Here is a 13,018-nt window from a genome sequence, read left to right as displayed (position 1 = left end):
TTAGCCAGCCTGCTTCTTGGTCCAAGCTTTTGAACTGGGCACCCTCATCGAACCTACATTATGTTGTGCCCCAGAACACAAGATTTGAGGTTTTAATTTGTCAAATCCATAATTTTGCGAGTTGCAGTCTGACCACTTGATATAGTACTGTACAGTACAGTACAATAAAGCAAGATCAAAGGCAGCAAATTACAATTGATCGTGTGGTGAGTTCTACTTTACTACTGTATGTCCTGTGGAGTGGGGAATCACTTCAATTCACAATACTAAAATGAATAATTAGTAAAGTTTGCATTGTTTTATTTCTGAATATGTGATGTGTACAGTATATGCAACTTATTGTTATGGAAAAATACATTGAATAAAGCTGCTTTACTTTTTAAATCAATTATTTTCATTGCACCCACAATTTGTATTTATAAAAAGTGGTTCTGGCTCACCTGATTGGAGCTGACTCATCCCCCTTCTCGAGCCAGTCCTGTGGAGGGGTGATGTACATGCACCATAAGCCCCAGTTATAGCCATGTGCAGCATTGGCATACTGCTGCACCTCAAATGTGTTGTACTTGATGTTGTCAATTGCTGGTAGGATGATTCGTCTTCTGTCTTCTTTGATCCTGGTGATGATTGGTTCAGCCCTGCATACAGAAGAATGTATCAGACAAGATTCACATTTCACCATGCTTTTTTCTAGACATGTAATGTAATTGATGGTCACCTTCTGTGGAGCGGTTGTGCCACAATACATGAGAATATATCCTGCTAATTTACTAAGAACTAGTGACATCTGAGACATGATGCTGTTGTGTATTTTTTTTTTAAATAGCAGTTTCCAGTTCCTTTTATCTCAATGGAGAAAGCAGAATATGTATATATCAGTGGTGCATGCAGCAAGGTTTCGGAATGCATATATAGTGAAAACCACACTGACTGATCACAATGCAAACAACAACAACAATAGTGGGAAAGGGCAAATGAGGTTCTGATATCATTTTTTTCCTAATTAAGGGAACAGGGGGCTATCAATTATAGACCTACCTGCACCCCATTGGCACTTTCCCACTATTGTTATAGGACCAGCCTATTTATAAATTGTGGGTAGCGGCACTCCAACAAGTAAATAGTATAATTCAAAGAACGCTGTGATGATGTGCCCTCCGATAGGGCTTGTGCCTCAGCAGGAGATCAAATATATTCCACAGAGATGGCTGCTCTGTGGAATATATGTATTATCTGTATATACAGCAAACTATGAATATAGTGTGATCATTTCTATTGAAAAGAATTTGAGTACCACACCCTCAGATCCATATATATATATATATATATATATATATATATATATATATGTGTGATCCTGATCCCCGGCACTCCGGACCCCGCTGCGGGTAACTTGCTCTGGTGCCTTCCCCTGGGCATCCGTTCGGTATAGTATATATGGTAATGGGCGGCACTCAGAGACTCCACTCCAGAAACCGTAGTGTGAAGCAGTGCAATATGAAAGCCAACGCGTTTTGTGCATAAGCTGTCACAAAAGTGTGCCTCCCTTAGGAAACAACGATCCAATAGGATAAATCCAGAGTTTAACAGCAGATAATCACCAAAGATAACTTCTTTGAATGACTTAATAAGTCATTATTAAGGCTGGAGCCTTGTCAGGGTGCTCAGTGATATAAATCTGGGATCCACTGCTAGAATCCCAGCAGTACACATCCTATCTTACTGACCAGTATTGGTTTGTGGTCACTGAACCTTTGGTTGCTGATTTCTGAATTCTATCGCTGAGCACTCTGACAAAGCTCCAGCCTTATCTAAGTCATTCAAAGAAGTTATCTTTGGTGATTATCTGCTGTTAAACTCAGGATTTATCCTATCCTCAAGGAGCTTGAAAAAGGACAATAAATGACCGAAACATTGCCCGCAGACCCCCCATTGCCCATTGTTATTTTATGATACTAGAAGTCCCAGGAGTGCCTCTGTTGCTTTCTTATCTATTTGGCACGCAAGTGCCATTCGTAGGCACCCGGGCATACTGACCAGAGTTGTTACATTTGAGTGCCGATCATGCATACTTCTATATCTATCTATATCTATATCTATATATATATATATATATATCTTTATATATATTTATATATATATATATATATATCTATATATATATATATATATATATATACTAGAGATGTGCGGCGGCCACTTTTTCGGGTTTTGGTTTTGAATCTGGATCTCCCTTCGTGTTTTGGATCTGGATTGGTTTTGGCAAAACCACCCTTGTGGGTTTTGGTTTTGGATCTGTATTTTAATGAAAAAAATGCTAAAAATGGCTAAAATAACAGAATTTGGGCCTGTTTTTGCCCCTAAAGTATTATTGACCTCCATAACATTAGTTTCCACTCATTTCTAGTCAATTTTGATCACTTCACAGCTCACAAAATTGTTTTCATTTACTGTAGTTGGGCCAAAAGGGTATACCGAGGTAGCTGGATGACTAAGCTAAGCGACAGCAGTGGGCATCACATACATGTTGACCTTACACTTCCAACCTGGCACATCTTGGAAGCAGAGCGGCACTGCAGGGGCAGACAGGGTGGCAGTTTAATAAACTATCCCAAAAAAAGAGAAATGCTCATAAGAGCAAAAAATACAAAGAGGTATCGGCCTTGTCATGACTGGTGGTAGAAGCTTCAGCACTTCTATCAGGTTGCTGATCTCCCACTATTTCCTCCTCCATCATCCTCCAAAAATGTGTTTTTATTTTATTTATTACTTTTATTTATTTTTCTTACTTTACACTGGACACAGCCCATTGGACACTGGACACTGCCCCTGGACACAGCCCCTGGACACTGGACACAGCCCGTCACCCTGTACACAGCCTCTGGACAATGGACACAGCCTCTGGACACAGCTCCTGTACACTGGACACAGCCGTCACACTGGACACAGCCCCTGTACAATGGACACAGCCCCTGGACACAGCTCATGTACACAGCTCCTGTACACTGGACACAGCCCCTGTACACTGGACACAGCCCCTGGACACTGGACACAGCTCCTGTACACAGCTCCTGTACACTGGACACAACCCCTGTACACTGGACACAGCCCCTGTACACAGCCCCTGTACACTGGACACAGCCCCTGTACACTGGACACAATCCATGTACACTGGTTACAAACCATGTACACTGGACACACACCCTGTCACACTGTACACAGGCCCTGTCACACTGGACACAAGCCCTGTCACACTGAACACAGCCCCTGTACAGCCCCTTGTACACTGGCCACTGCAGCCCCTGTACACTGGACTTGTGTACAGCAGCCCCTGCAGACCCTAATCGAGTGAGCAGCAGCAAAATAATATATTATTATTATAGCACAGCACACAGCACAGAGCACAACCACCCTCTTCCCTCTCCTATGCTGGAGTAAAGATGGCGGGGCACGCATGCGTCTTATATAGAATCCAGATCCCGCGAGAATCCGACAGCGCGATGATGAAGTTTGTCCGTAAGCGTTACTACTGTATAATAAATATGGGGGATGGTGTGAGGGACTCCTGACTGGTGGCAAGGGAGTACAAAAGGTTGAATCCTCCTCACCTTTTTGAGGCAAAGTACCACCAGTGCCCACTAGAGGCCACTCAATGGCCAGATTACTCCTTAACAGAAAGTGAAACCAAAATGATATGTTTCAAATTTCCTGGATATGGACAGAGGGAGCTGTGAAGACAGAGAATGCAGGTAGGAGCAGACAGGGACTAAAGCTGGCCATACATCAGAAAGATATTGTACCCAATCATACAATCTCAATTGATTGTAAGATGGAATGTATGCAGATTGTGTGCACATCTTATGTACACAATCATACAATCAATCATAAGATGGATTGTATGACTGATTGTATGATTGATTGTATGCAGATTGTGTGCACATCTTGTGTAAAAAATCATGCAGCAGATGGATTGTATGACTGATTGTATGATGGATTGTGTGTAGATTGTATGTCCAAAAACCACCAAGGACTGCTGGGGATTTCAAGGGAAATTGTACACAATCATGAGTGCAATTGATCTTAAGATCGATCTTTCTGATGTATGGCCAGCTTAAGATGTGATTTTGATAGGCTTTTAGCTAGCATATATATTTACATACATACATACAGTACACACATGCACACAGAAGCATGTATGCACACCATATAGGTCTCAGGTACTGCAGATGTTTAAGTGCTGGGTATTAAGGTCTATTATTTGTAATAACATTTCGGGGTCAGACTTTCTCTTGAATCTCCTTTTCCCATAGGTAAGCCAGTGCTTGGCAGTTAATTCTCCAGGTGCCCAATAATTGATATACTTGAGTGGGGTATGGTATAACTTACTGACAGGCGGGATTCGCCACCTATTTGCCACCTACAGTATTCTATTCCTGTATGGGGGTCATGAACCCCTATGAGGGAAAATAGCCCATGAAAGTAGGGATTCTGACTGTCGGGCTCCTGACAGTCGGGATTCCAATGACAGAGAAACAACCGACGGAACCGTTGGTGAGTCATCCCCTTGAGTGAGATTCTGTCTCTTTAAGCCTATGAGCTAGCAGACCTCAATCCATGAAAAAAGCATAGTTTGTTTATAAAATACAGGTATGTGTAATACCTGGTGGTTTCATGTTTTTGTAAAAAGTGTAAGGACTGACCATAAGGGAAGACTTTGATGGAGATCAAATTGCTGCAATATTTTGGAACAATCATTACTTGAATTTAAATTAAATACAGTTTGGAGTGTAATGATGTGAGCACAGAGCATGTAAGGTTTTTGGAAATGGTCACATAATTGAATGCTGTGGATTAAAACATATATTGACCATCACTAATTATCACACTGGGGCTACTCTGTTAGCCCCAATCGACAGCTAACAGAGTTGGGTTCGCTGCCACAGGCAGGTGAATCAAAATGTGATAAGCCCTTTTTTCCCGCAATAATCTGCAGTTTATTGAGGGATCAGTGTATTTTTTTCCATAAAAAACAGGGATTTGGTGGGTATTATTTCATGCAGCATAATTGAATAAAAATGTAATAAAACTTTCCGTGAATGGTGCCCGCGGGCAAATAATGATGTCGTTTTCATAAAGCAGAGCATTGCCTACACATGTCTTAGAGGTTATTAGAGCTGGCTTTGCGTTCTGAGCCCTCCTTTGCCTTGTTATTATTTGCATTTTGCCCATATAGCCTCTTCATAGTTCTTATTAATATTTCAAGGAAACATCTCTGGCACCAAAATATGTGACTGCAGAATGTCACTGACGGAACATTAAGCCATGCTCTAATGGGTGTAATAAGCTGTCACTTCTAGGACATCCAAAGTAAGTAATTATCTCGTTCTCAGCCTGCTCATTCAGGCAACGGCAACTTCATGTTCCATACAGAGAAGGAGATGCTTTGGTCTTTTTTATTGTAATTGTTATGTGGATTTTATCTCCGCAAATGTTATATGAAATCCTTATTTAGGTATAAAGTGTTAACTTCGTCAGCTGATGGTTTGCAAGACTCCACATGGTTCTGTACGAAATGCAATCTGTCCTGTGTTTCCTTTGTCTGTTAATTAATCCAATGTCAGTACTATATGAATGCTATTGCAGAGTGGTGATTAAAGTCTGTATAGATCAACCTCCTATAAAACACACCTTTAAAGGTCAGATAAACTGCAATAATGCTGTTCCTGATAAAGACAAAATAGTTATGCTTCACCTCAAGGCAAACAGATGGAAGGGCATATGTGAGGACCACCGGGGACCCTAGCAGCTACCCAATACTCCTCTCAATTAGTTTTCACACCTTGCATTAGGGCTGTTGGGAGATGAATTTTCTTTTATCGGCTGAGAGATGGAAGATAGTTTCCAGCTCAGTGTACAGTTAGTATTTGTGCCTGTTTTATACCTTTTATTTCATATACTGTAATTTTGCAGGCAGTATATTAATGATAATATAATGTATTATTTATTATTATCTATCTATCTATCTATCTATCTATCTATCTATCTATCTGAAGCTGGGATCACACAACTGCTATTTTGAATGATTTGTCCTTTCCATTGGTTTAAATTGCCCAGAGGGTATGCACTATGTCACTGACGATGCCCGCTCCAGTGCATCATCAGCGACATCCTCCATTGTCTGCACCTGCAGGGTGATGGAAGACATCACTAGCTAAATAAAGATTTGCCAGCACCAGAGCTCTTGTGCTTTCAGCATTGGCAAATGTGTATGCACTTGCCATTGCTGGCTCCAGGGGCAAACGCAGGATTTTCAGAAGGGGGTTTCCAGAGAGGGGCGGTGCAAAACATGGAGATGGACACTCAGATGACCCAGTATATGCCGGGTCAGTTAAAATATTATAGATAGACCAAATGTATATAAATAATAATAATAATATACACACACACATATATATATACATATATATATATATATATTATATATAGCAGGCGGTGATGGCGGCACTCGGGTCCAATAACCAACTGGTAAACAACTGTGTTTAGAACAATGGCAAAAAAAAGTTTCAACAGGAAAATGGTTGCGCCCGGGACTGCCGCTCTGTGTAAATTCTGTGGGTCACTAATCTCCCACCAACAAGATACATGCAAAAAACAATTGAATATACACTTCAGCGCTGTCCCATAACCATCCAGCAGAATCTACTTGCTGGTAAAGAAGTTGATTGTTGTCCTCTTTAATCTTTAAAACTAAAAAATGGGGTCTCCTACTGACCTCCGTGGGGGTCCCTATATGCACATAAAGGTATCTCTATGCGGATACAGAGATGGTCTCCCTTCCACTTCCTCTGTGGTTTCTTGCCTTTTCCACACTCAGCATAAATATTACTGACCTGATAAAAAGGCCCTATTTACACATAAAGGTATCTTTAGGGCAGGATTCTATTCTTCCAGTATCTCTCCCGACCCTCTGTGTCCAATCACCAAACACCACATCAAACGTCTGATGAACAGACACTCACCTCAATATGAGGCCCTATGTGCACGTAGCAGTTTCTTTGTTTTTTCTCCAGGTAAGGATAGTCTCCACAACTCGCATACTCCGTATAAAAATATTTATTCCATGGATGTATACATAAAACAAACGATAAAAGTTGTATTAAAAAGCAATGTCACACTCCAAATGTGTGAGACCAAAAACTCTCTCTGCCTGCATCCGGAACAGGTTAAGAAAATTTCTGCCAGTTGAAATACAGCAATAGGTCTCACCATTAAGTGTGTCTCCTTCCTCTCACCAACGCGTTTCGGGCTATGGCTTCAGCCCTTTTTCAAGGTGTGAGGTGTATATGATCTGAGGTGGTTTTTATACCTGTCTCCCAGATCACATTAAAAACGTAATTCATAAAACCTGGGCCGGAGTGGAAAAATAACCAACTCCCTTAAGCCCACCTAAATACCTAGCTAATACAGCATCACAACCTGGCTACACTGCTAATATAAAGTACACATACATAAGTATAAAATAATCGCAGAAACCGTAGATGCAGTGTGGAACGTTTATACTCCTTTCCTGGAGTTATGTCCATATTTTCGTTACCTCCGTCGCACACCTGTATAGGTTATCAGTATCGCGCAACGTCACTTCCGGTGCACCAGACGAGGTTTCCGGTCTCCAACACGGAACACAAACGACCTGTAGTATGGTTCCCATCTCGGTAGCTGGTGTCCGCTTCCTGCTTCCTGTGACGCGGACCTCCAACATCCTCTGTGTGAGACGCATATGTTCTATGGAGAATTGCGGTCGCCATTTTGGGTGATATATTTCCATAGGGATAGATGTTATTGTGATGTGTCCGTCCTTTGTGCCTCCATATTGTGGCAATGAACATAAACGGCTCCATTGATATTATACCAGGGACAAACACACATAGAAGAAGAATATTAGTATGGTTTACATCACAAGAAACATTTCACTTCAAATGCTACATTCAGCCCATTTGGCTCTATTGTTTTATGCGAGTAAATTTTCTTCATTTCAGTACAGGCCAGACGTTTTTCCCTATCATTGATTCTCCAGTTCTCTTTGACAACAGTTATTCCACAAAATGAGAGTAAATGCTTAGTGTCACTATTATGCGCATTTTTGAAATGTAAAGAAACATTATGGGTCTCCGTGCCTTTTTTTATGTTTCTCACATGTTCAGCCATGCGAGTTTTAAGCATTCTTATGGTCTTTCCAATGTATTGCTTATGGCACGAACACTCTATAATGTACACACAAAATTTGGTGCTGCAAGTAATAAAGTCTTCGATAGTATGCCACTCATTAGTTTGTACCGATCTATATTGACTTATTACTCTGCTGTCACTTTTGCATGTTCTGCACATTGAACAGGTGCCACACCGGTAAAACCCTTTCGATTTAATCGGGTTGGGGGGAGATGGTGTATTGATGGCACTAGTGACTATAAGATTCTTTAAGTTGTTTGCTCTCCTATAGATAAACTGGGGGTTCTCACTGACAAATGGTTCCAAAATGGGATCACTCTTTAAGAGGCCCCAGTGCTTTTTGATGATTTTTTCGATCTGTTTTGATTGGCTTGTAAATTGGGTAATAAAATTTACACCTCTCTTAATATTCTTTTCCCTTAATTGCGGGGCATCAGATGTCAGACTCACCACATTTTGCACTGATTTACGGCCTCTCTCCCTTGCCCTTGTGATATCTCTTTCACAGTACCCTTTATTCATAAATTGCTTCTCCATTTTATCTGCATGAACTTCATATGTTGCTAGTTCTGTGCAGTTCCTACCTATTCTTTGGAACTGACCATTAGGTATACTCCGCAACCAGTTCGCGTGGTGGTTGCTACTGTAATTAATAAAGGAGTTGCAATCTGTGCTTTTCTCGTAGTTTCGGGTTTTTACAATACCTCCCTCCACATAAATGTAGAGGTCAAGAAAATTAACATTGGTTTTACTTTTGTCAAAGGTTAATTTTATATTGATATCATTACAATTCAGGCCATCACAAAAATTGTTTAAAGAGACATCATCACCATTCCAAAAAAACAAAATATCATCAATGTACCGCTTCCAGGACACTAGGCTGGCGCCAAGCTGCAAGTTGTTAAAAATGCACTCCTCCTCCCACTTGGCCATAAATAGGTTGGCATAGCTTGGCGCCAGCCTAGTGCCCATCGCGGTACCTGTGAGTTGCAAATAAAAATCCCCGTTGAACCAAAAATAATTATTGTTTAAGATCAACGAAATACCCTCCAAAATAAAGTTCTTTTCCTCTACAGGGGTACCTTCCTTGTCCAAAAAATGCTCGACAGCTCTTAGGCCCACCGTATGGTCGATTATAGTGTACAGTGAGGTCACATCTGACGTCACTAGAGTGTATCCTGCTTCCCACTGTACACTACTTAACACATCCAAGGTGGCCGGGGTGTCTTTCAAATAGGAGGCATTCTTCTGGACTAAGGGTTGCAGCAAAGTGTCTAGATAATGAGACAGATTTGAGAGTACTGAGTTAGTTCCGGCCACAATAGGTCGCCCGGGGGGATCCACCATACTCTTGTGTATTTTAGGCAGAATATACACCACAGGAATAGAGGGTGTATCAATAATGATATATTCTTTAATTTTCTCCTCGAGTACTCCTTTTAGTGTATATAGATTTAAGAAGACCTCCAATTTTTTTGCAATTGTTCCTGTTGGATTACCCCTCAATTTTTTATAAGTTTTATTATCCAACAGCTGCCTATATATTTCTTTATTGTAGTCTTCTGTGTTCAAAATAACAATACTGCCCCCTTTGTCAGCTGGCTTCACTATTATGCTGTCATTATCCTTGAGGGTTTTAATGGCGTTCCTTTCCCCTTTAGTTAAGTTTAGATTTTTTGGGGGTTTAATCTGCATTTTATCTAGGTCATCTCTGACTAATTTTTCAAAAGTCTCCACAAGACATCCCTTCTTGTGGGTCGGGTAAAAAGTGGACCTTTTCCTAAAGATGGAGACGGTTTCAGTGGGGATTTCATCACTGGTATTGACAGTCTCTCCCCCCAATTTCTTTTCATCAAAAAAACGTTTGAGCGATAGTTTCCTCACGAATTTTTGGAGGTCAACATATACATCAAACTTGTCAATCTTATTGGATGGGGCGAACTTTAGGCCTTTTTCAAGCAAAGAGCTCTCATCTTTTGTAAGTTGGTAGCTACTTAAATTTACTATTTTAGTTTTATGGTCCTCGGTTGGAATGGGGTCAATTTCCCTGCTATTACATATCTCATCCACATTACTTACAGTAGGACTCTTCTTTTTACGTTTTATCCTATTGGACCCCTTACCTCTTTTTCCCCTCTTCCGATTTAATTTAGGGCCATCTATCTGTACCTGGGAGTGGTGGGTCTCCGATCTAAAAAATGGTGGTCATTGGTTCTACTTTCCTCAAGATGATTGGAGGATTCCCAAGCTGGTTTGTTTTCCCTCCAATTCTGATTTTGGCTGTGATTTTTTCTCCTCCATCTTTTTTCTTTGGGTCTTTCCCACCTATTCTCCTCCCATCCATTTTCCTCCCATCTATTTTGATTTCCCTCCTCTCTATTTTTGGGGGGAATATTCCAATTTTGATGAGATCGTGGGGTGTTGTTATATTCGTTTAGGGGTTTTCTTCTTAATCTATATTTGCGTGTATTATTTGGAGTTTTTCTCTGGGGTGATTTGTTCTCCTCCACATGCTTTGTTAAATCCACTTTAGATAAACGTTTTTCTTTATTGGTAATACAATGCTGATTCCCCTTTTTATAATCGTCCTTATCTCTCCAGAACTTTTTCTTTTTTTTGGCCATTAGATCCCTTTCGTTTCTTTCTATTTTTATAGTAACGCTTTCTTCTAAATCTTTATATTCTTTGGACTTAGAATAGGGTTCTATCAATGATTTATATATGGCTATCTCTCCCTCTATTTTACTTAGTTCTTCCTTTTTTTGATCAATGATTAGCTGCATCAATTTTATTGAGCAGTCATCCAGGATTTTGAACCAGGAGTCCATAAATTCTTTGGACTCATTACCAAATGAGGGGATTTTCTCAAGCCTCAAACCTCGTGGGACAATTTTTTCAGCACAGTAGGTTTCTAATGTAGTTAATTCCCACCATACTTTTCCCTCCCGTATTAATGCTTTCTCAAGTTTGAGCATAGCTGTTTCTAAATCCTCATCTGTAGTACATACAATGTCATCATTACTCTCTCTCTGGAAAGTCTCTTTGGCATGTATGTTACGACGACCTCTATGGGCAAACATTATATTATTATTTTTAGTCGCAAACCGTTTCCCTGTCTGTTAGTGATGATACGTGGCAAAAAAAGGTTTCAACAGGAAAATGGTTGCGCCCGGGACTGCCGCTCTGTGTAAATTCTGTGGGTCACTAATCTCCCACCAACAAGATACATGCAAAAAACAATTGAATATACACTTCAGCGCTGTCCCATAACCATCCAGCAGAATCTACTTGCTGGTAAAGAAGTTGATTGTTGTCCTCTTTAATCTTTAAAACTAAAAAATGGGGTCTCCTACTGACCTCCGTGGGGGTCCCTATATGCACATAAAGGTATCTCTATGCGGATACAGAGATGGTCTCCCTTCCACTTCCTCTGTGGTTTCTTGCCTTTTCCACACTCAGCATAAATATTACTGACCTGATAAAAAGGCCCTATTTACACATAAAGGTATCTTTAGGGCAGGATTCTATTCTTCCAGTATCTCTCCCGACCCTCTGTGTCCAATCACCAAACACCACATCAAACGTCTGATGAACAGACACTCACCTCAATATGAGGCCCTATGTGCACGTAGCAGCGTCACAGGAAGCAGGAAGCAGACACCAGCTACCGAGATGGGAACCATACTACAGGTCGTTTGTGTTCCGTGTTGGAGACCGGAAACCTCGTCTGGTGCACCGGAAGTGACGTTGCGCGATACTGATAACCTATACAGGTGTGCGACGGAGGTAACGAAAATATGGACATAACTCCAGGAAAGGAGTATAAACGTTCCACACTGCATCTACGGTTTCTGCGATTATTTTATACTTATGTATGTGTACTTTATATTAGCAGTGTAGCCAGGTTGTGATGCTGTATTAGCTAGGTATTTAGGTGGGCTTAAGGGAGTTGGTTATTTTTCCACTCCGGCCCAGGTTTTATGAATTACGTTTTTAATGTGATCTGGGAGACAGGTATAAAAACCACCTCAGATCATATACACCTCACACCTTGAAAAAGGGCTGAAGCCATAGCCCGAAACGCGTTGGTGAGAGGAAGGAGACACACTTAATGGTGAGACCTATTGCTGTATTTCAACTGGCAGAAATTTTCTTAACCTGTTCCGGATGCAGGCAGAGAGAGTTTTTGGTCTCACACATTTGGAGTGTGACATTGCTTTTTAATACAACTTTTTATCGTTTGTTTTATGTATACATCCATGGAATAAATATTTTTATACGGAGTATGCGAGTTGTGGAGACTATCCTTACCTGGAGAAAAAACAAAGAAACTGCTACGTGCACATAGGGCCTCATATTGAGGTGAGTGTCTGTTCATCAGACGTTTGATGTGGTGTTTGGTGATTGGACACAGAGGGTCGGGAGAGATACTGGAAGAATAGAATCCTGCCCTAAAGATACCTTTATGTGTAAATAGGGCCTTTTTATCAGGTCAGTAATATTTATGCTGAGTGTGGAAAAGGCAAGAAACCACAGAGGAAGTGGAAGGGAGACCATCTCTGTATCCGCATAGAGATACCTTTATGTGCATATAGGGACCCCACGGAGGTCAGTAGGAGACCCCATTTTTTAGTTTTAAAGATTAAAGAGGACAACAATCAACTTCTTTACCAGCAAGTAGATTCTGCTGGATGGTTATGGGACAGCGCTGAAGTGTATATTCAATTGTTTTTTGCATGTATCTTGTTGGTGGGAGATTAGTGACCCACAGAATTTACACAGAGCGGCAGTC

At 40.8% G+C, this 13,018-nt stretch overlaps 1 protein-coding gene across 1 annotated transcript in view; it reads right to left on the bottom strand.

The window, feature by feature from the left end:
- The window catches only part of GALNT9 (polypeptide N-acetylgalactosaminyltransferase 9), a 274,101-nt gene that overhangs the window by 134,759 nt on the left and 126,324 nt on the right, over window positions 1-13,018 (bottom strand). The window contains exon 5 of the mRNA XM_083150046.1: window positions 441-638. Within this exon, the coding sequence (XP_083006172.1) occupies window positions 441-638 (198 nt within the window). The remainder of the gene's footprint in view (window positions 1-440; window positions 639-13,018) is intronic.

Source organism: Crinia signifera, chromosome 1 (assembly GCF_055691185.1).
Source record: "Crinia signifera chromosome 1, ASM5569118v1, whole genome shotgun sequence".
Lineage (NCBI taxonomy): Eukaryota > Metazoa > Chordata > Amphibia > Anura > Myobatrachidae > Crinia > Crinia signifera.
Note: the sequence above shows the minus strand (reverse complement) of the source record. Positions and strands in the feature narration are given on the sequence as shown.